Genomic DNA, 20,733 nt, shown 5'->3' with positions numbered 1-20,733 from the left:
CCTAGGGCACCCGGCCACTGGTGTTCATACTCTCTCCTCTCTGCAGCAAGCAACTAAGTCTCAGCATCAGCAGGAGGCCACCGCTCTGTTCTCACATAATGTCAGAGGCGCAGAGGACTGTGTACTGACTCACAAATGAATGGAAGCAAACATTCATTGAAGGGCGCTTGTTGGCTGCATTGAAGGGCACTGGTGGGCTGCATTTGATGGACACTTCATCCCCTTTGCCCTGCCCATGTATACGCCACCTTGTTAATGGAGTCAGAGGTATAGCCAAGGAAGGGAGGCAGCAAAATTAGGTTTTGCCTAGGGCAGTGATGGCAAACCTTGGCACCCCAGAGGTTTTGGAACTTAATTTCCCATGTTGCTCGTGCACTCTTCTGTGTAGTTAAGCATCATGTAGCATCATATGTAGTTCCAAAACATCTGGGGTGCCAATGTTCGCCATCACTGCCCTAGGCTGTCAAAAATCCTTGTACCAGCCCTGACTCCATGCCTTTTTTTTTTTTGCAGTTCTTTAACCACTTCAATACAGGGCACTTTAACCCCCTTGCTGCCCAGGCCATTTTTCAGCTTTCAGCGATGTTGCATTTTGAATGACAATTGCGTGGTCATGCAACACTGTACCAAATTACATTTTTTATAATTTTTTTTTCCACACAAAGCTTTCTTATGGTGGTATTTGATCACCTCTGTGGGTTTTTTTGGGTTATAAGCAAAGAGAGCGACAGTTTTGAAAAAACACAATTTTTTACCTTTTGATAATATCCCAAATTAAAAAAAACTAATTCTTTCCTCCGTTTAGGCCGATATGTATTCTACATATTTTTGGTAATTTTTTTTTTTTTTTTTACAGTAAGCATATATTGATTATTTTGTGCAAAAGTTATAGCGTTTACAAAATAGGTTAGTGATTTATGGCCTTTTTATTTATTTACTAGCAATCGCAGTGATCTACTATTTTTATCATGATTGCGGCAGACAGATTGGACACTTTTTTTGAAACCATTGACATTTATACAGCGATCAGTGCTAGCCATTGATTACTGTATAAATGTCACTGGCAGAGAAGGGGTTAACACTAGGGGTGATCAAGGGGTTAATTGTGTTCCTTGAGAGTCCATTCACACAGGGCCAACTTTGGTTCCGACTTGAAGTCGTCCCAAGTTGCCTCAAGTCGCGCAACATGATAAAATCAATGTAAGTGAATGAGAGCCGTCTTAATGTACACTACTAAAGTCGCTCCGACTTCAGAAAAGGTTCCTGTACTACTTCAATCCGACTTCTAGGCAACTTGTGCCCATTGATTTCAATGCAAGTTGCCTCCAAGTCTGATCCCCTGTCTTAACTGAAGCAACTTTCCAGGAAGTAAAAATAGTTTTCTAGGCAAACCCCTCCCTCCCACAGAGCTGATTATTATGTGATTGGCCACTGGCAAAGTCCCCTGTCCTGGAAGAAACTTCAAGTTGCGTTGTAAGTTGCCTCAAGTCGTGCTGTGATTCATACTCAAGTCGTGTCAAAGTTGCTTCCCAATGTCTCGCTGGAAGTCGTGTTGCCCCTGTGTGAATGGACTTGAATAGTGGGGGGATGGGACTGACAAGGAGAGTAGCCCAATTGGTGTCCCTATATATTAGGAACGCATGATCTCTCATCTCCGCTGACAGGACATGGATCTGTGAAGTTGCACTCTGCACACAGGAACATAGCTGAGCCTGTCAATCATGGTACTGATTGCTGAAGCTCCCTCCACGGTCGCCCTTTTACATCTTGCTGTCAGGAAAATCAGTTTTCAGTGACTCATGCAGATAGCAGAGGAAAGAGACAGCAGACAGAAATGACACTTGCTTTTATTATTTCATTAACCGAGGTTTACAACCAGTTTAATAGAAATGGATATCTTGCACTTTTATAGACAAACATCTTTTGTAAAAGTTTGCTTAAAGCTGAACTCAAGGAATTCAGCCACTTTATACAGTGTGCTAGAGTACAAGGGGTATATACCCGCTTTATGACTTAAATTTACAAGTCTTACTTTTAGTGCCATCTCTATACTTCCGGTGTACAGACACTAGAGTTTCTGGTTTCAGCTATTCCAGTTGATCAGTCACATGCAGCCGCTGTGCCTGCCCCTCCCCTTCCCCTATACAATCGCAGACCACTTGATGATATGTGAACTTATAATCAAAATACGAAGTCTTTGATGAATGATCGGGGAAGGGTAGGCAGAACTACTGCTGTATGGGGAAGCAGAGTCTCTCCTGTCAGAGCCCTGGAAGTGTAGCTATAGCTGTACGCTGGTACTCTGTAATCCTAATCAGATGTAAATAAAGATAAGGCCGGGTTCACACTGGTGTGCTGTAATTTGGCTGCATGTTTTTGCTTCATTTTCAGAAAGTGTGGCAAAGTTCTGCTGCATGCAGGACTTGTGCTACGCTTTCAGAAAATAGAGCAAAAACTAGGGATGCACCAAAATTTCGGCCGCTGAAACATATCGGCCGAAAATTGCCCTTTCGGTAATTTGCCGAAAGGAAAAAACTGCCGATAATTGAGCCGGAAATGGGGCGGGGTCGGAGCCCTGCCCCTGGTGCTGCCCATCATGGGATGTGTATAGCGCATGAGAGCTGCCTCCGCCGTCTGGTTCAATAGAGCGCCGAGAACATCACAGCTTTAATTTCAATAGCTGTGTGTTCCCCTGTCGAAAGCCAGATTGGACGGGGGATCTGTCAATTACAGTTCCCCCGGACAAGGGGGAGGGGCTGTATGTGACGGCGCGCGACGGGGGAACACACAGCTATTGAAATGAAAGCTGTGATGTTCCCGGCGCTCTATTGAACCAGACGGCGGAGGCGGCTCTCCTCTGTTTGCTGCATCACTGGCTGCACGGGGGACGCCACACTGGCTGCACGGGGGACGCCACACTGGCTGCACGGGGGACGCCGCACTGGCTGCACGGGGGACGCCGCACGGGGGGCGCCACACTGGCTGCACGGGGGGCGCCACACTGGCTGCACGGGGGGCGCCACACTGGCTGCACGGGGGGCGCCACACTGGCTGCACGGGGGGCGCCACACTGGCTGCACGGGGGGCGCCACACTGGCTGCACGGGGGGCGCCACACTGATCTCTTTTATCATGTCGCCAGTCTCTGACCACCTCCTCTACCATGTCGCCAGTCTCTGACCACCTCCTCTACCATGTCGCCAGTCTCTGACCACCTCCTCTACCATGTCGCCAGTCTCTGACCACCTCCTCTACCATGTCGCCAGTCTCTGACCACCTCCTGTCTAACAATATTTTTTAAAAAGTCATTTTCGGTATCGGTTTCGGTTTTCGGCCTAGTGTATTTTTCATTTTCGGTATCTGTTTCGGCACCAAAAAACCCATTCGGTGCATCCCTAGCAAAAACGCAAGATCTAATAGAAGTTAGTTGGACTACAGATAAAATACAGTGAAATCGTGCACCAGTGTGAACTCGGCTTAAGTTCACAAGGTGGTATTCACATCGTTGGACTTGATTCTTAGTATGCCAGCATATTTTACAAAATGGGGTAAATTCCTGGAGTTCAGCTTTGCAGCCATAAATCTTTTACTACAGGCAACACTGAAATATTCCTTCAGTGACTTACCAAAGACATCCATTTTTAAAGAGGAACTAAAGTGACTGTTAAAAAAAAAAAAAAATACATGTTTTGTCACATTACAATAAAACGAATGTACCTCCCTATTTGCAATCTACTATTGATTGCGCACCGAGTTGCACATGCGCAGCTTGGCTAAATTCTCGGCATGGTGTTTGTGTGACAGAATGGATGACTACCGTGCGCATGAGTCGCGTCACCCAGCCCCTTTCATGATGGGCACCTGTAAGAAGCCCAAGCTGAAGATGTCCGGAGGAATTTAATAGGTGCAGCATGGATTTTATTTCTGGTTTCAAGTTACCGGGGGAAAGAATATAGACATATTGACAGACTAATTACTGTGTGGTGGAATAAGCTTGTTTTTAAACGTCTATTTATTTTACTTGGGTGTAGTTTTTATTTGAATACTTTAACAGCACTTACAGAATGTAATATCTGTCTTGCATTTAATGCCCCATATCTCTGTATCGCATGCCCCATACCTCCCTCAGCGCATACAAAAATACTGTATGCTAACGTACTGATGAGATATCTGCAGGCTCCCAGAAGTGTGTGTGTATGTGCGCTCAGTTTTCTCCTTTGTATTCTTTATAAAGAACACAAAATGTGTGGATGCATGCTGCTTTGGTGGAGCTATGTGTGCATAATTATGAGTCAGTAGCAGATGGGACAAGCTGCCCACAGTACACATGAGACAATGTAAAAACCTTGATATTTTTTGTGCAGTTAAGCAACTTGTCTACCAACACCATTTATAAACATTGACCAGGAGACAGGTATTTTGAACACGCAGATTTGTACAGCAGGTGATGGGCTTTAATGTGGAAGTGATTAAGGAAGCTTTACTTATCTCTAGGGATGGGTGAACAGTTCGGCCTGAGCATAAGTTCATTGTGCCGCTGAACAGTGCATTGCAAGCCCTGATTGGCTAAAGCAGTGAAAGCTTCAGCCAGTCAGGGCACAACACTGTCAGTCATGATTGGACACGGTTATCATGACTTTATCCAATCATGGCTCATTCCCCCACCCCACAGTATAAAAGTATTCTTTCAATGGCAGTCATTTTCAGTGTGATTTTTGGCGTGGCGAGAGATGGCATAGGGCTTTAAGTGTTATCAGTTAGTGTGCTGTTTTGCTTCAATTGTCAGTGTAGAATATTAGTTTAGTGTCATTCTAGGGATACTGTGAGTGTAGTGAGGACCAACATTCAGCTTTGCATAGTGTGCAGCTAGAGTAGGGACAGATAGTTTCAGTGTAGTGAGACCGTGTCAGTGATCTTGACATTAGTATATAGCTAATAGTAGGAGTAGGGACAGTTCAGATAATAGTCACTACGCTAAACATGCTACTGCCAATTTAACGCCATTTTCTTCTGTGTGCATTACTGCCAGTTTAACGCTATATCGTTTTGCTTGCGTTACTGCCATTTTAACGCCATATAGTTCTGTGCATCACTGTACGTTTGCCACATTTTATTATAGTGTATCCGTGGAGTGTCTGTGTAGTGTGAGTTCTCAAAGTGCATCAAACACCTCTTTACATTGATTAAAGTACATCTACATACAGATTTCAACTTCTTTACATTTTCTTATAATTACTCCTCCCCCTCCCTCCCAATAATGTCTTAGAGGTTAACCAGGAGAGGCAGACGTTCCTTTGGCACTGTAAGGGGTCCAGCAACAAATGTGTCCACAGGCAAAGGTGGACATGGTGGTCAGTTCTCAGGCATGGCATAAGTTCCTCTGTTAAGTGAGTTTGTCCATGCTATCTAGCCACGGCATGCAGAGGAGGTGGTGGACTGGCTTATTAAACCTTCCTTCTCCTCTGTCACCCAAGTAGAGACAAGTGTCCAGTCCCCTGCAGTTACTATTGTGATTAAACCTGCCTCCTTGCCCACATCTATTCCTGCCTTAGCCCCAACATCAGCCATTGAGGAGTCAGAGTTGTTTGACCACAGCATCAGCCATTTGCTCCTTGATGCCCAGCCATTACTGGATTCAGATGTTGGTTCTAAATTTGAGGATGACAGGAACATAAGCCTAGAGAGAGGGAGGAACACTAGTAGACAAATTTGGCATTCATGTTTTCCAAGCTGCAGCACATTGCCTGCTTGTCTCCAGTGGTAATGATGGAGGTCACTCATGCGACTTTGGTGTCAGAGCAGAGGAGGAAAATGAAGGTTAGGCGGCACAACCCAAGGAGCCTGACACCGAGAGAGAGAGAGAGAGAGAAGAGAGCAGCCACCGTATTCCATCACGTTCTGCAGCGGTTATCTCCCAGCCTACTCCCAAAAGCTCAGCTGTCTGGGCCTACTTCAGCACATCTGCAGCAGATCGCACTGTTGCTATCTGCAAACTGTGTCTCAGGCACATCAAATGTGGCAAAAACACCAACTATTTGGGTACCACATGCCTAACAAAGCATTTAACATCCAACCACTCAGCCCGTTAGCAAGAGCACCTAAAAGCCGCACAAAAGGGGCACAAATCTGTCCCTCCACCTCCTCCTCCTCCTCACCCACTTCAGTCTGCCCCTGCAACACAGAGTCTTTACCTTTCAGCAGCCTCCACTGACGGGGTTGATGGTATAGCAGAGGGTTTCCCAGGTCCTAGGCAGCACATCTTCCACCAGCACACCACCAGCTGTTAAACTTTACCCGGTAAATTTCTTTGACTCATTTGCTGCAGCAAATTAGTCCCTGCCACCCATGTTCCCAGTGTCTGAATGCAAGCTTGTCAAAGTTGTTGGCTCTCCAACTTCTATCTTTTCAGCCTGGTGGATTCTGCCCCCTTCAGTGAATTAGCATAATGTGCTGTACCACAATGGCAGGTTCCCAGTTGCTACTACTTTTCACTTAAGGCGGTTACAGCTCTCTGGAAGGGAATTTTCTGGCATCCTTGGGCAAGGCAGTCAGCTGTAAACTCCACCTTACTGCTGATACGTGGTCCAGCAAGCATGGGCAGGGATGATATATTTAGTTCACAGCACACTGGGTAATGCTGGTGGCAACTCAAAAGGTTGCAGAACAGAGCTCGTGTTGGCCTGTTGTGCCCCCACACGTCCATACAGCTAGTGGTGATGATGCCAGACCTGTGAGCTCTACCTCCTCCTGCGCCACCTCCATGCCCTCCTCTGCAGAATTGTCCTATTAACATCAGGTACCTCCTAAGCGTTCAAAGAGCTATTCTCAGAGCCAGGCTAAAAGGTGCCATGCAATGCTTCAGATGTTGTGTTTAAGGGACAGGAACACCAGAGCAGAGATTCTTGCAGTCTGCAGGGACAGGCCCAGAGGTGGTTCACACCATGCCAGCTGGAGCCAGGAATGGTGGTGTTCGATAATGGCTCAAACCACCTGTCCCCACTTAGGTAAAGTTGACACATGTGCCATGCCTGGCACATGTCCTCAGCTTGGTGGTGCAGTGTTTCCTAAGTGCGTACCCAGGGTTGCAAGATGTACTAAAACAGGCCAAAAGGGTCTGTAGTAGGGCTGAAACAATCGATTATGAAATTAATCGATTACTATTTTCATAATCGATTAATCGGGCAGTAACATAATGGGGTTAAAAAAAAAAATTAGCCCTTTATAGTACAAAAAGAGCAAATGATCGCTAGTGTAAATATTACTTTCACTGTTCTACAGTAAAAAAAAAATGAACCCCTTACAGTAGTCATTATCTGCTTTTTTTTTTTCTACTATAAAGGGCCTAATTTTAGTTTTTTTAACCCCATTATGTTAGTAAACATCTTAGACCTGGTTCACATCTATGTTTATTGGTGCTTTTTGTAGAAATGCACTACAGTTCATTTACATGGTTTCCTATTGGACACATTCACATCTGAAAGGGTGAGGGACTTTTAACTCAAAATGGTTCATTATACTTTAATAGAGAACCTGCAGAAAAGAATGTACCGTATATACTCGAGTATAAGCCGAGATTTTCAGCCTCTTTTTTGAGGCTGAAAGTGCCCCCTCGGCTTATACTCGAGTCACCGCTGTCTGACTGCTCGATCAGCGTATCGAGCAGACAGACGGCGGACATTAAAATTTAAAAGCCGCGCCTCCTTCTCCGCCTCCGCCTGTGATAGGCGGAACACTGAATTTCCCAGCAGTCAGTGTTCCACCTATCACGGACATCCGCTCATTCTCATACTACGGACGAGTATGAGAGGATGTCCGTGATAGGCGGAACACAGGCTGCTGGGAAATTGAGTGTTCCGCCTATCACAGGCGGAGGCGGAATTTTGAATTGTAGAATGGCCGCCGAGAAGAGCGGCGATCCATCGGCACGGCACGGGACGGAGGAGGCACGGGAAGGAGGAGGCACGGCACGGGACGGAGGAGGCACGGGAAGGAGGAGGCACGGCACGGGACGGAGGAGGCACGGGAAGGAGGAGGCACGGCACGGGACGGAGGAGGCACGGGACGGAGGAGGCACGGCACGGGTCGGAGGAGGCTCGGGACGACGGCGGCTCGGGACGGAGGCTTGGGACACAGGTAGGCTGGACACACACACAAGGCTGCACGGACACACACACACACACACACACACACACACACACACACACACACACACACGGCTGCACGGACACACACACACACACACACACAGGGATGGATGGATGGATGGATACACACACACACACACAGGGATGGATGGATGGATGGATACACACACACACACACACACACACACACAGGGATGGATGGATGGATGAATACACACACACACACACACACACACACACACACACACAGGGATGGATGGATGGACACACAGGGATGGACGGACACACACACAGGGATGGACAGCCATGTCTCACCCTCGGCTTATACACGAGTCAATAAGTTTTCCAGTTTTTTGGGGGTAAATTGGGGGCCTCGGCTTATATTCGGGTCGGCCTATACTCGAGTATATACGGTAATGCATTTTTGCATCAATTTGTGTTTTTTAATCTGCCCCAAAAAAATGCAAAAATACAATTTGCAGCAAATATCAAAACGTACAGCAAAAAGCACTGCAGAATCAAATCAAAAGCAAACTGCATAGGTGTGTACCGAGCCTTATGCTGGCCACGCACATCAATTTTCAGAGGAGAGTATTCAGATGAAAAATGTTTGTACATTTGCTGAATGAAAGAATTTTGTTTGAAATTTTCACTTGTTTTTAACATTCTGTTTTTAAAATTAATGTAATTTCTGAACGAAAACCACATACACTGTCTGAAAATTCCTTTGACTAAGAAGTTTTCCATTTCCAAATTCTCCCGTCGCTGTGGTTGAAAATGAACGTCAGTTTGACCCATTTTTTCTTAAAGGTTATTAACCAAAACAATAATCGGCCAACTAATCGATTTATGAAAATAATCATTGCAGCCCTAGTCTGTAGCCATTTCAGGCAGTCATACACAACCAGTGCTTGGTTCGCTGAAATTCAGCGTGAATTCCACCTGCCTGTAAACCGGCTGATTTGTGACATGCCCACCAGCTGGAACTCAACTTTGGGAATGCTGCAGCGGCTGTACATGCAGCAGAGTATCTGTGCCAGTATGGCACGACAGGCTCAGGTCGCCTCAGCTTTTTTTTCCCCACGCCAATGGCTGATCCTTAAGTATGCATGCACTGTATTGTCGCCATTTGAGGAGGTCACATGGATGGTGAGCAGTCACATTGCGTGCATCAGTGACACAATGCCTTTTGTGTTCCTGCTGCAGCAGACTCTGCATGGCATTATGGACAAGGCACTGGAGGCAGAGCAGCAGAAGGAAGAGGAGGACTTCCTTTCCTCTCAAGGCCCACTTCATCCAGGCTTTGAAGAAGAGGAAGACATGCGTCAATCTATAAGCGATGGCTTTCCAACCCCAGGACCCTTGGGAGTAGTACGTGGCTGGGAGGAGGAAGTTCCAGATGCTGTCATCCTGAGTGACTCCGAGGAGTCTGCTTCTCAAGCTTCAGCAAATTTGAGGCGCATGGGCAGCCTTATGCTTCAAAGCCTGCGAAAGGACCCAAGAATACATGGCATAAATGAGAAGGATGATTACTGGTTGGCAACCCTTCTTGGGAAGGTCGCAGAACTCGTTCCATCCCCACAGAGTGTGCAGAAGATAAAATCTCTTGACATGTTAGAGGATTTTATTGAACGTTTTTCCTGACTCCAGTAGGTTACAGTGTGGTGAAAAACATTGTTTTGAGTCTTCTGTTGGTCAAGAGAGGAGCATTGGAGAAGTGAGGCATTTCGGATTTTTTTTTTTTTTTTTTTTTAGTCCTCGCTGCCCAGGGCTGTCGGCTTCCACATCCTATCAGCAGCATCTGCATCACATGGTGGATTATTACCTCAGGGCCAAAACAGAGATGGAGAGCTTTCCAGCTGATGATCCACTGACTTACTGGGTCATGAGAATATACCACTGGCCAGAACTTGCCCAGTATGCTACTGAGTTGTTGGGCTGGCCTGCATCCAGCGTGCTTTCAGAACGGACATTCAGTGCTACTGGAGTTTTCGTTACTGATCATAAAACACGTCGGTCCACAGACTCCATGGACCGTTAGACTTTTATAAAAATGAATCGGTCCTGGATTACCAGTTATGAAGCCCCTGATGCTGATATCGCTGATTAAGTCTTTTTCCGATGTGGAATCTCGGCAGGACTTCGCAACTGCCAAGCTTTGAGGGTGTAAAATCAGTTTCATCTAAAAAAAAATGTTTTTGTTATAGGTTTCAAGTACACAATTAACACCCAAAGACCGATTTATTTATTTATTTTTGTTTTTTTTTGTTACAGCAAGGCCAATTGTTGCTTTCGTCTAGAGTACCTCTATATAGGGTTACAGTGGAAAGGCACCATCGACACCCAAAGTCCAATTTTTACGCACACGTTACATCTATCCAAAGTGACAACAGACTGTATCCAAAAAAATCTCTGATCTTGTTCCCAGTGCACTACACTGTGGCCTCATCATAAACACTAGCTCCCCAGCTGTTGCTGAGCAAAATAAAAGCAACTTGCAGGGAAAATGTGTGTGTTTTTTTTTTTTTGGCTTTATAAATGCAATTATTGCTGCAGCAGATTCTAGACATGGTACAGATCTGCCACTTTACAGGTAGACTAAGGGGACTGCCACAATCGACACACAGCGATCCCCTGTGGGCGCAGCCTTTCTGGTGCACCACCATGATGTCCACCCATAATGAGAGCTGCACCGCCCCCCGTCATTTGACGGTGGGCGGCAAGTGGTTAAAAATGTTTAGTTGAGGCATCCTGAACAGATACTTGTATAATTGCAGTCTTTTTATCCTTGCTATACTTTGTTTTTTTCTCCCTTTTCTTCTCATGGTTGCTAATTTCGCTAAGGGCATATGAAAATCTCTGTTTAGTTGTAAAGCGCTGTGTAAATTGTCCGTGCTGTGTAAGTACCTGTAATAAATAAATATTTCTTGGAACTTTGGGTCTACCTCCAGCATCATGTGACAGTTCATATCATCTAAGGGTGAGACACTGATGATATAACCTTACCAAAATGCTCTTGTGAGGCCTTGGTAACATCACCGGAGCCTCACTAAACCAGGAAGTGGAAAAACAGTCATAGTAAGTAAAAGCAAAAATGTTTAATGACTATAGGATGACTTCATGTCAACATGTGGAACTGCATGCTGATGTGCTTTTAGTGACAGGGGAAATGTCTGCTTTTACATGGTGGCTGAGCTAGCTCATAGACATTTGTTTTTCCTTCAAAGATGCACTGTATGTATCACTGTCTGTGATGGGCAACCCACGAAATGTGTTTTAGCTACACTAGATAACTCTGAAAGCTAGTTCACCCCAAAACGTGATGTGGAAAATGTTCCATGTTCCTGTGTGATCCCAATGTAAATTGGTCCTCGGTGTTTATACAGGGCTATTAGAAAACAAAATGTAAACATACATTGCCTTGAAAAGTTTTTCATGCCCCTTGAAATTTTCTAATTTTTGTCATGTTAAAACCAAAAACGTAAATGTATATTATTGGGATTTTGGTGTCCGTTTATGAAGCAGTGATCCAAAGGATCACCACTGATCACAGCCCATAAACAGTTTATGAACCAGAGATAATCGGGGGAGAAGTGTTTGAACATGTTCTCCCGCCGATTATCTCCGCACACGGTGAATTCTCATAGACTGACACAGTAACAGGCAGTTTATGAAGCTGCAATCTGAGCCAGAATGCACACTCCCCGATTCACCAACTCAGAGGTGGAGAATCGGGGAGTGAAGAGAGAATCTGAGGAAGATTTTTAACTTCCTTATACCTCACATATATTTGTGTGTATGTGTGTATATATATATTTGTGTGTGTGTGTGTGTGTGTGTGTGTGTGTGTATATATATAATTATTTTACTAGCATTAACCATGCCGTCTGTCAGTGTATTAAGCGGTGATAATTTTATCTCTGCTTAATAAACTGACATCTCTGTTTCTGTGATTTTCTAGTACTGTAATCTCGTAAGGTCTCACAAGATTCCAGTGTTGGAAGCATCTGTTGATCGCTTCACTCCTCCGAAGGTGAAGCGATCTACTCTGCTTCATAAACAGGAGATCTCCTCTGTGAATGCCTGAGAATGAAGCAGTGAATAGATTTCACTGCTTCATAAACAGACACCTCAATGTGATAGTTGTTTGTGAAATGGAAAGAAAATGAATGGTTTTCAGCAATTTTTACAAATATCTGAAAAGTGTAGCGAGCATTTGTATTCAGCCCCCCTGAGTCAATACTTGGTATAACCACCTTTTGCTACAATTACAGCTGCACATCTTTTTGGGTATGTCTCTACCAGCTTTTTACATCTAGAGTGACATTTTGCCTTTTTTTTTTTTTTTTTTTTTTGTAAAATAGCTCAAGCTCTGCCAGATTGGATAGAGAGCGTCTGTGAGCAGCAATTTTCAAGTCCTGCCACAGTTCTCAATTTAATTTAGGTCTGGACTTTGACTGGGCCATTCTAATGCCTGAATATGCTTTGATCTAAACCATACAATTGTTGCTCTGGCTGTATTTTTAAACTTCTCCAAAACTGTATCCCTGATTTGTCTTGTGTGTTCCTTGGCCTTCATGATGCTGTTCACAAAGGTTCTCTAACAAACCTCTGAGGGCTTCACAGAACAGCTGTATTTATGCTGAGCTTAGTTTACAGACAGGTGGATTCTTTACTAATTGGGTGACCTCTTAAGGCAATTGGTTCCACTAGATTTTAGTTGGGAGTATCAGAGTCAAGGGGGCTGAATACAAATACATGACACACTTTTCAAATATCGATTTTTAAGAGTCTGAAAACTATTTATAATTTTCAGTTATGTGGCATTTTGTGTTGGTCTAGCTAATGAACTCCCAATAAAATACATTTGTTTTTGGTTGTAATATGACAAAATGTGGAAAATTTCGAAGAGTATGAATAATTTTTCAAGGCACTGTAACTACAAATATAACTTTTTTGAGGTGTTGCACATTCATTCTTGGCCTCACGGAAGTGGGTGGTTTTTCTGTGAGGCCTCCTATATGGTTGTCTTTGTACTTTGGTTTGGGATCCCGGGACTCCCAGTTCTATGTCACCTAATTGGTTATCACAGTGATCAGTCATAGTGAGCCTACCTGTGTGTTTTCTACCTCTTCTGAATGGAGGGGAAGATATGTTGCATCTACTACATGCAGAAGATGAAGCTGTAAATTTAAAAATAAATAAAGCGTATTAAATAATTTAAAATAAAAAAATAACAGGATGAAGCTTTGCCAGGGTTAGTTTTGGGGTCAAAGGTCATGGTCAGCATATTGGGTAGAATTATAAAAAAAAAATTTTTTTTCTCTCTCAAATTTGCTATCGGTGCGTTTTAGGCATTATTTAAAATTTAAAAAAAGCTAACTGTGCACCATTGTTTCTGGGCCTCACTCCCGGTACAAACGACAACTAACAATTATATATTGGCTATCATTTGCGATCGTCGGGAGCAGGAGAAATTTGTTCTAGTTTTTACATACGGTAATAGCAAGAAATATACAGCTAAATGAAATAAAATGTGGTGTTTTTTTGTTTTTTTGGGGGTTTTTTTCCTGTTATATTTTGGGACAGTTTATCTTTGAAGAAAAATCGGGAGATAACCATTACCATTTACCACCAAATGAGAGCCCAATTTTGTCCTGAAAAAAAAAAAACAAGGTATAATCCAGCTGGATACACGAAGTAGTTGTGACGATATGTACAGTTTTACTAACACATGTCAAAGTTGCACAATTGTGCTTGGGCATTAACATTTGTTTTAGTCTTAAATGTGAAGGGGTTAATTTCAGTTTGCATTTTGCTAGCAAAGCTAATGAAATCAAACTGATTAGGCAACATCATGCAATCATTTGACTTGCCAGCATAGGATTCATTTTTTTAATTTGTTTAGCTTTCTTCAATTGTTTAACAAAGTCTAAATGACCCATAAATCCTCCATAGGCATTCCTCCCGTTCTCAGCATTTTTTTTTCCCCTCATAGGATGTCCAACATTAAACTTGACAAGATAATGAAGGAACTAGATGAGGAGGTAAGTGTGTTTAAGTGACCTGTTCTGATCCACTCTCCATTTCATCTCGTTTTTTTCTTTGTTACTTAATTTTGCACGACTTTTACTAGTGACACGTCTGAGAGAAGTCACGGTTATGTTTTAATTCACACGCATTATCTTTATTTTTAGGGGTTAACCAATCTATGTGCCAAATTTGACCTGCCTCTTATCGCTCCCCCCCCCCCCAAAAACATTTTTCAAAACATGGTGAATGCAATGCAGTCTGAACGAAGTGCATCCAGTTTAAGTGAAAAGATGTTATTACAAAAACTGCTTCAATAGACACCTGTTGTAATATCCAGTCATATAAACTTAGCAGAGTTTAGTTAAGGAACATTGACTACAGATGTAGGTGACTTGGTAAGAGTCATACAGGGCTTGGTGCCTAGATTTGAGGAGTGACTTTACTACTACAGGCAGAGCTTTTTTTTTTTCAGCCAGGTTTTTTATCTTACCAGTGTCACCTTTACATTTGTTCATCCTCAAATGGCAATAAAACCCTGACAGATGTTTTAACCCCTCCTTCTCTAAAAAAAAAAAAAAAATGGCTGTTTTAGCTTGGCCACTTGCCAACTGGGCCATAGACAATTGCCGTCCTGGTCAGCAAGTGGAATACTGGGTTATGGCTGCAGCAATATGCCATAACCCTGGTATTGTTTTTTTTTTTTTTTTTTCAGTAAGCGATTCTCCACAAGATAAAAGGTGGTCCGAGTGGCAAATTTGCCACTGGATTACTTTTAGAAGCGGTGGGAAGGGTGCCCTCAATGGTTCCTGGCCTTACAAAAGTAGGATAGCCTCCACTCATCTCTATGGCCTTGGAGGACCGGAGCGATGTCATGACTTTACTTCAGGTTCCTCCGGCATGTAAACCAGGCTTGTTACTGATCTTTTGCTTTAAAAAAAAAAAAAAAAGTATTTTTTGCTTTTAATAGACCCCTGATCTCTCCATAAAGAGGACAAGTGATTAAAAAATATTTTTTAAAGGTGCAGTGTAAAAATAAAGAAATTAAATAATAAAAAAATAAAGTGCCCCTGTGCTTATGCGCAGTAGTGAATGCACATGTAGGTCACACCCACATACGTATACTGTGTTCATACCACACATGTGAGATATTGCTGCAAAGTCAGGGCAATAATTCTAGCAATAGACCTCCTGTTAATCCAAACTGGTAACTAAATTTGCCTATGGAGACTTTTGAGTTCCATGGTTGGGTGCCATTCCATCAGCATGCTCAATTTTAAAGCATGACATGTTGGATATCTATATACTCAACATAAAATCTTTTATATTTTACACATAAGAAATTGGGTTATATTTTTTGTGTTTTTTTTCTTCTTCATTAAAGTGAATTTTCCCCCAAAAATTGCGCTTGAAAAATCGATGCGTAAGATTTGTGTGACAAAAAAATTGTAACTGCTATTTTATTTTTTAAGGCCACTGCTAAAAATAATATATAATGTTTGGGGGCTCTAAGTAAATTTTCTAACAAAATGATTTTTACATGTATGAAAGAATTGACCCGGTAGGCAAGTAGTTAAATTGTACAAGCGAGAGTGATATTTAAACATTTCCTTGGCTTGATTTGTGGTTCTTGTGGTGCTTTATTCTGCTAATAAATTCCTGTTGGGTTCACGGGGTCAAAATGGAGGGCACCTTGCTTGGATGGATCTTTCATGTGTTCTATAATTGCTTTCTTTTCCTGGTTTTGGCTGATTGAGCTGTTTATAATAGCCATGTACCTGATTGTTAGAAAAATGCTAATGCCAGCTAAAAATAGTTTGTGTAAGATCTAATCATTCATGATTTGTACCCTTAGGGCAATCAAAGAAAAAACTTGGAATCAGTCGTGTCTCAGACTGAAAAGGAAAAAATGATGCTTCAACATCGATTGAATGAATACCAAAGAAAGGCAGAACAGGAGAGTGAGAAGAGGAGGAATGTGGAAAATGAAGGCAAGTTACCAATTAGATCTCATTGCAGGAATGTCTCATGCAATCATCCAATTACTTGAGACCTTGAACATTTTAGTAATTCAAGTTGTGTTAATTTAAGGGGTAGTCAACCTCAGCCCTCCAGCTAAAACTACAAAACCCATCATGCCTCCAGGGGTCATGCCTGTGATTGCTAGGGTCCTGCAATGTCTCATGGGACTTGTAGTTTCAAAACAGTTGGAGGGCCGGTGGTTGCCTACCCCCCCTGTAAGTTTTATGTGCAGTTTATGTAACCATGTGGCCTTGATTACTAGTTGGAACGTCATGGTTCAAATAGTCACGTTGGCCTGAATCATGGCTGATTTTAGTTAATGTTACTTTTTATGGTTCTATAATTGGATAAAATTACACAATCTCTGTCTGTCAGTATTGTGATTTATTTTGCATGATTAAACTAAAGCTGTCAAGAAGGGAAATAAAATGAAGACCACATAAACTTTGCTTGTGGAAATGTGTACATGTGTTCTGTTGATGGATCACATTCTTGGTTTGTAGCCGCAAATCAACACTGCCAACCCACTTTGATCACCTTACTTGTAAATGCATGTAATATAGAGAATGTTTTCTGTTTCACCTATAAATGTTTCATATTATTTTATGAATCTTTGAATGGTTAACTGCTTCAAGTGGAACTTGTCATTTTTTTCAATTGTCTGTCTATGAATTCTGCCCTTGTTTTAACTTTGGATAGTAAAACATTTTTTTCTGCCAGTAAATACCCTATACAGCCCAGTTCCTGTTTCTTGTCTGGTAAAAAGCCTAGGCTTAAGACATCATGCACAGCTCTCACTCTTCTGCGAGTTTCGTAGGAAGGCAGGGGGGATGAGTCATAAGTGGGCCAATGAGAGCTACAGAGCTGGAGTTGTGCCTCCTGTGTCTGTGTAAATCCAGGAAGTGAACAGGCAGCAGCTTCAGCTGCCCACAGTTAAAATGGTTGCATCTAGACTCAGTGAAGGTAGCTTTCTGCAGCCTATTTGACAAGTACAGAATCACAGTATATATAAAATAGGCAAAGTGGTTGGAGGGAAGCTTCAGAAAGGCTAAGATGTTTTTATCACAAATTATTTGAGCAGACTGCAGTTCCTCTTTAAGTTAGAGACCTAATAAGATTCAGGCCCTGTTCACGTGAGGCAATTTGGGATCATGGGCAAAATCCCCTAGATTTTGCCCACAATTCCAAATTGCACTGAAATAGTGGCAAAACATGCTGTGTGTGTTCTGGGTGCCATTAATTTTTAACCACTTGCTTACTGGGTACTTATACCCCCTTCCTGCCCAGGCCAATTTTCAGAGCTGTCGCACTTTGACAATTGCGCAGTCATGCTACACTACCTAAATGAAATTATCTTTTTATTTTTTAACGTAAAGAGCTTTCTTTTGGTGGTATTTAATCACCATTGTTTTTTTGTTGTTTTTTGCAAAAAGACCGAAACTTGTGAATTTTTTTTTTTTTTTTTTCATATTTTGTGATTAAATTTTGCAAACAGGTAATTTTTCTCCTTCACTGATTTGGTGGCACTGGTGGGCACTGATTTGGCAGCACTGGTGATCACTAAGGGGACTGATGTTCCTCTAACAGAAGACGGTTTATGGCTTTCTTCTGTCAGTGTGAAGAAAGAAAGCCGGAAACCAGCTTCTGAATACTTCCGTCATCAGCTGTCACCTGGTAAAGCACCTGCTGTGATTGGCCCTTTACCCTGCTCTGCGATCAGCCAAGTCCCAAAGACTCGGCGGTCACAGAGCACACCCTGCACGGGCACCCCGAGAACAGGAGGATGTCCGTGTATGCCCTCCTGACTTTTTAAGCTGGCGCTGTAGCAGTCTTTTTGTTAAAGCATGGGCGCAATGTGGTTACACCTCAAACACGGTGCTGTTTTTGCTGTGATTTTTGTACACCTCCAAGTCAATTTGTATCTACCAATAAACCGTTGAAACAACCTAATTTCTCAAAGGGGAATATCCATAATTTTATTTTTATTTTTTGGATTAATGTTCATGATTGTTGGAGGATCAGTCTCGTGAAAGAAACCCCTCAAGGTATACTTTAATGGGGAAAAATGGCTTGCAGATCTCCTAATTGAGACATTAAGTGATTAATATACTACTCCTACTTTACTGAAAACTTAAATGCAGAAGAACAACACAGTGGAGGCAGAGAAAAAGTTGACGCATTTTTGCGTTCGATTAGAGCTGACTCACGAGTCAGGGTGCAGCTGTCCGGATGCCAGCCACTTTCTTTATTATGCATAGCTAGAGGAGCTGACCTGACACCCGAACATATGGGAGGTATAGAGGATTGAAGTGGCAGACCCACCTGAAGCAGAGGCACACCTTCTCTAAACTGTTCTGCTCTGCGACTGAGTGGGTAGCATAGGCGATCATTCACTGGCAAGTTAACAGGTGATTAGAGCTATACCTGCCTGCTAATTGGAAGTCAATATAAAGTGCAATATTCATATTTACCTGACTACAGAAAAGGATTTGTTTTTATAGCACCATATCAAGCCCTTACCATAATAAAGAAAAAATTTAGAAAGCCCTTACACTTATTTTTGTAATGCTGAGTTTCTATTATAACCCAGAACTAACCTATTCCTTGAAAGGGGCAGTCTGAATAGCTTCTAAGGCACAAATTAATTGTAGATTGAAGATATATCCGTGGAAAGTTTTATGCAGGCTTGTTGGTACTTAAGGCGTAACCGTAGGCAGGGCAGTGGCACCATATTTCTAACTTGCTGCATTTAAATCCATATTTTAGGATGATTCTTGTAGTTCTTGCTGGAAGATGGAATGTAATGTAGTCTGACAATAGCCTGATAATTTAACTATATTTTTTCATACAGTGTCTACTTTAAAAGACCAATTGGAGGATCTCAAGAAAGTTAGTCAGAATTCTCAAATAACAAATGAAAAAATAATACAATTGCAAAAGCAGGTACGTGTGCATTATTTTTCCTGTGCTTTGTCCTTTTTTTTTTTTTTTTTTTCCTTGAGCTTATCAGTTTGTTAAAGCCGAAATTCACACTCTCAATCTTTGGCTGTTTTTTTTTATTTTTATTTTATTTCATTGTTACTTCCCTAGGTTCCAGGCCTAGGCAAATGGTATACTGTATAACATTTGTTGTTTTAATAAAAAAAAAAATTAAGCTTTAATGTTTGATGCCTAAAAATCTGTACTCACATATTTCTGTATTTCACTTATATTTCTTCAGTATTATGAATACTTTATTAGTTCGGTAAGACCTTATTGTGTAATAATGTGTTCTTGCATTGCTTTGATATTTATTTTTCATTTTCCAGTTGGATGAAGCCAATGACTTCCTAAGAGCGGAGTCGGACACAGCAGCTAGGCTGAGAAAAGGTCAAAATGAGATGACCAAGACTATTGCACAACTAGAAGCACTAAACCGGGAACTGCAGGATAGATGTCGACTATTAGAAAGTGCCAAGCTACAAGTGGAAAAAGATTTCTTTCAGTTACAGGCAGCCTTAGACTCTGAGCGGAGAGACAGAAACCAGGGGTCAGAAATGATTGGAGACTTGCAAGGTAAAAAAAAAAAAAAAAACAAGATTTAGATCATATAGTGGTGTAAAAATCGAATTTGCCAAATCATTACTCTGGTCTTGGACTTATTTAAGTTTTGTCGCCTCGAAGACCTTTCTTTCTTGTCCTTGAGGGACACAGGAATTCTAATACTGTTGGGTTTTGCTGCTGCCTACAGGAGGATTGGAAAGTTTGGGCCAGATCGGTGACATTTGCATTAATACTTTTGTAGTAAGTGGTGTAAAGCCTTTTTATTCTGTAGCCAGTTGCGAGCATTAGAACACCAGAGGCTGAATTAACAGGGGCCTGCTCTCAGATAGTCTTACATCATGCACTGTAATATACATGGAGACTTCTGCACATCACACTGATAATCTCAACCCAACAAAAACCAGATTCGTAGAATTTATTACATCAATTAAAGCTATCATAGTCTATATTCTATCCCTCAAACAGGATTAAAAACCTTAAGTTTGAGAGGCAGCACTTTGTTGCTTAAAACGTTTTTTTAAGAAGCAAAGGGCTGCCTCCAGCTAAAAGTTTGAACATTGTCACGGGTCCCTATTCATTCAGTTTTTGTTCTATGCCTTGCTGCTGGCCATGGAAACAGGATAGACTTTACATCATCCATCTGAACTGAATGGATATAATGTTTCCTAATAAAGTTCTTACATCTAATTCTACACTTTTAAGATTCCTGTTACTTTGCTTCTGAGCTGCATTTTACACAACTATATGGATTGGCTTTTCCTTAACTTTTGTGTGTTGTATCCCACTGAACTGGATGCATTGGGCTACCCTGGAATGCGACTTTGGATATTGGGCCCTGCATTGTGCTTTTTTTTTTCTAGATTGGAGTGTACTGTGTTGGTTAGCTGCAAGCCATCTCTAGATGCAGTGCTATGGCACAGCTCCAGATGTGATCCTGTCTATGAAAGCTCACTTTGTGAGTAGGGTGTGCAGGCTGAGCACCAGAAGCTTCCTCA

The 20,733-nt window shown here is 42.3% G+C and overlaps 1 protein-coding gene across 1 annotated transcript in view; it reads left to right on the top strand.

The window, feature by feature from the left end:
- Positions 1–20,733, top strand: part of ROCK1 (Rho associated coiled-coil containing protein kinase 1) — a gene marked incomplete in the record, with an annotated part of 198,119 nt that overhangs the window by 89,159 nt on the left and 88,227 nt on the right. The window contains 4 exon segments of the mRNA XM_077492551.1: positions 14,142–14,190; positions 16,029–16,164; positions 19,047–19,138; positions 19,504–19,750. Of these exon segments, the coding sequence (XP_077348677.1) occupies positions 14,142–14,190; positions 16,029–16,164; positions 19,047–19,138; positions 19,504–19,750 (524 nt within the window).

The sequence above is a fragment of the Lithobates pipiens genome, unplaced genomic scaffold (assembly GCF_037356315.1).
Source record: "Lithobates pipiens isolate NorthernLeopardFrog02 unplaced genomic scaffold, aLitPip1_a1.2 Scaffold_19, whole genome shotgun sequence".
NCBI lineage: Eukaryota > Metazoa > Chordata > Amphibia > Anura > Ranidae > Lithobates > Lithobates pipiens.
The sequence above is the reverse complement of the archived record's forward strand: the minus strand, read 5'-3'. Positions and strand labels throughout refer to the sequence as shown.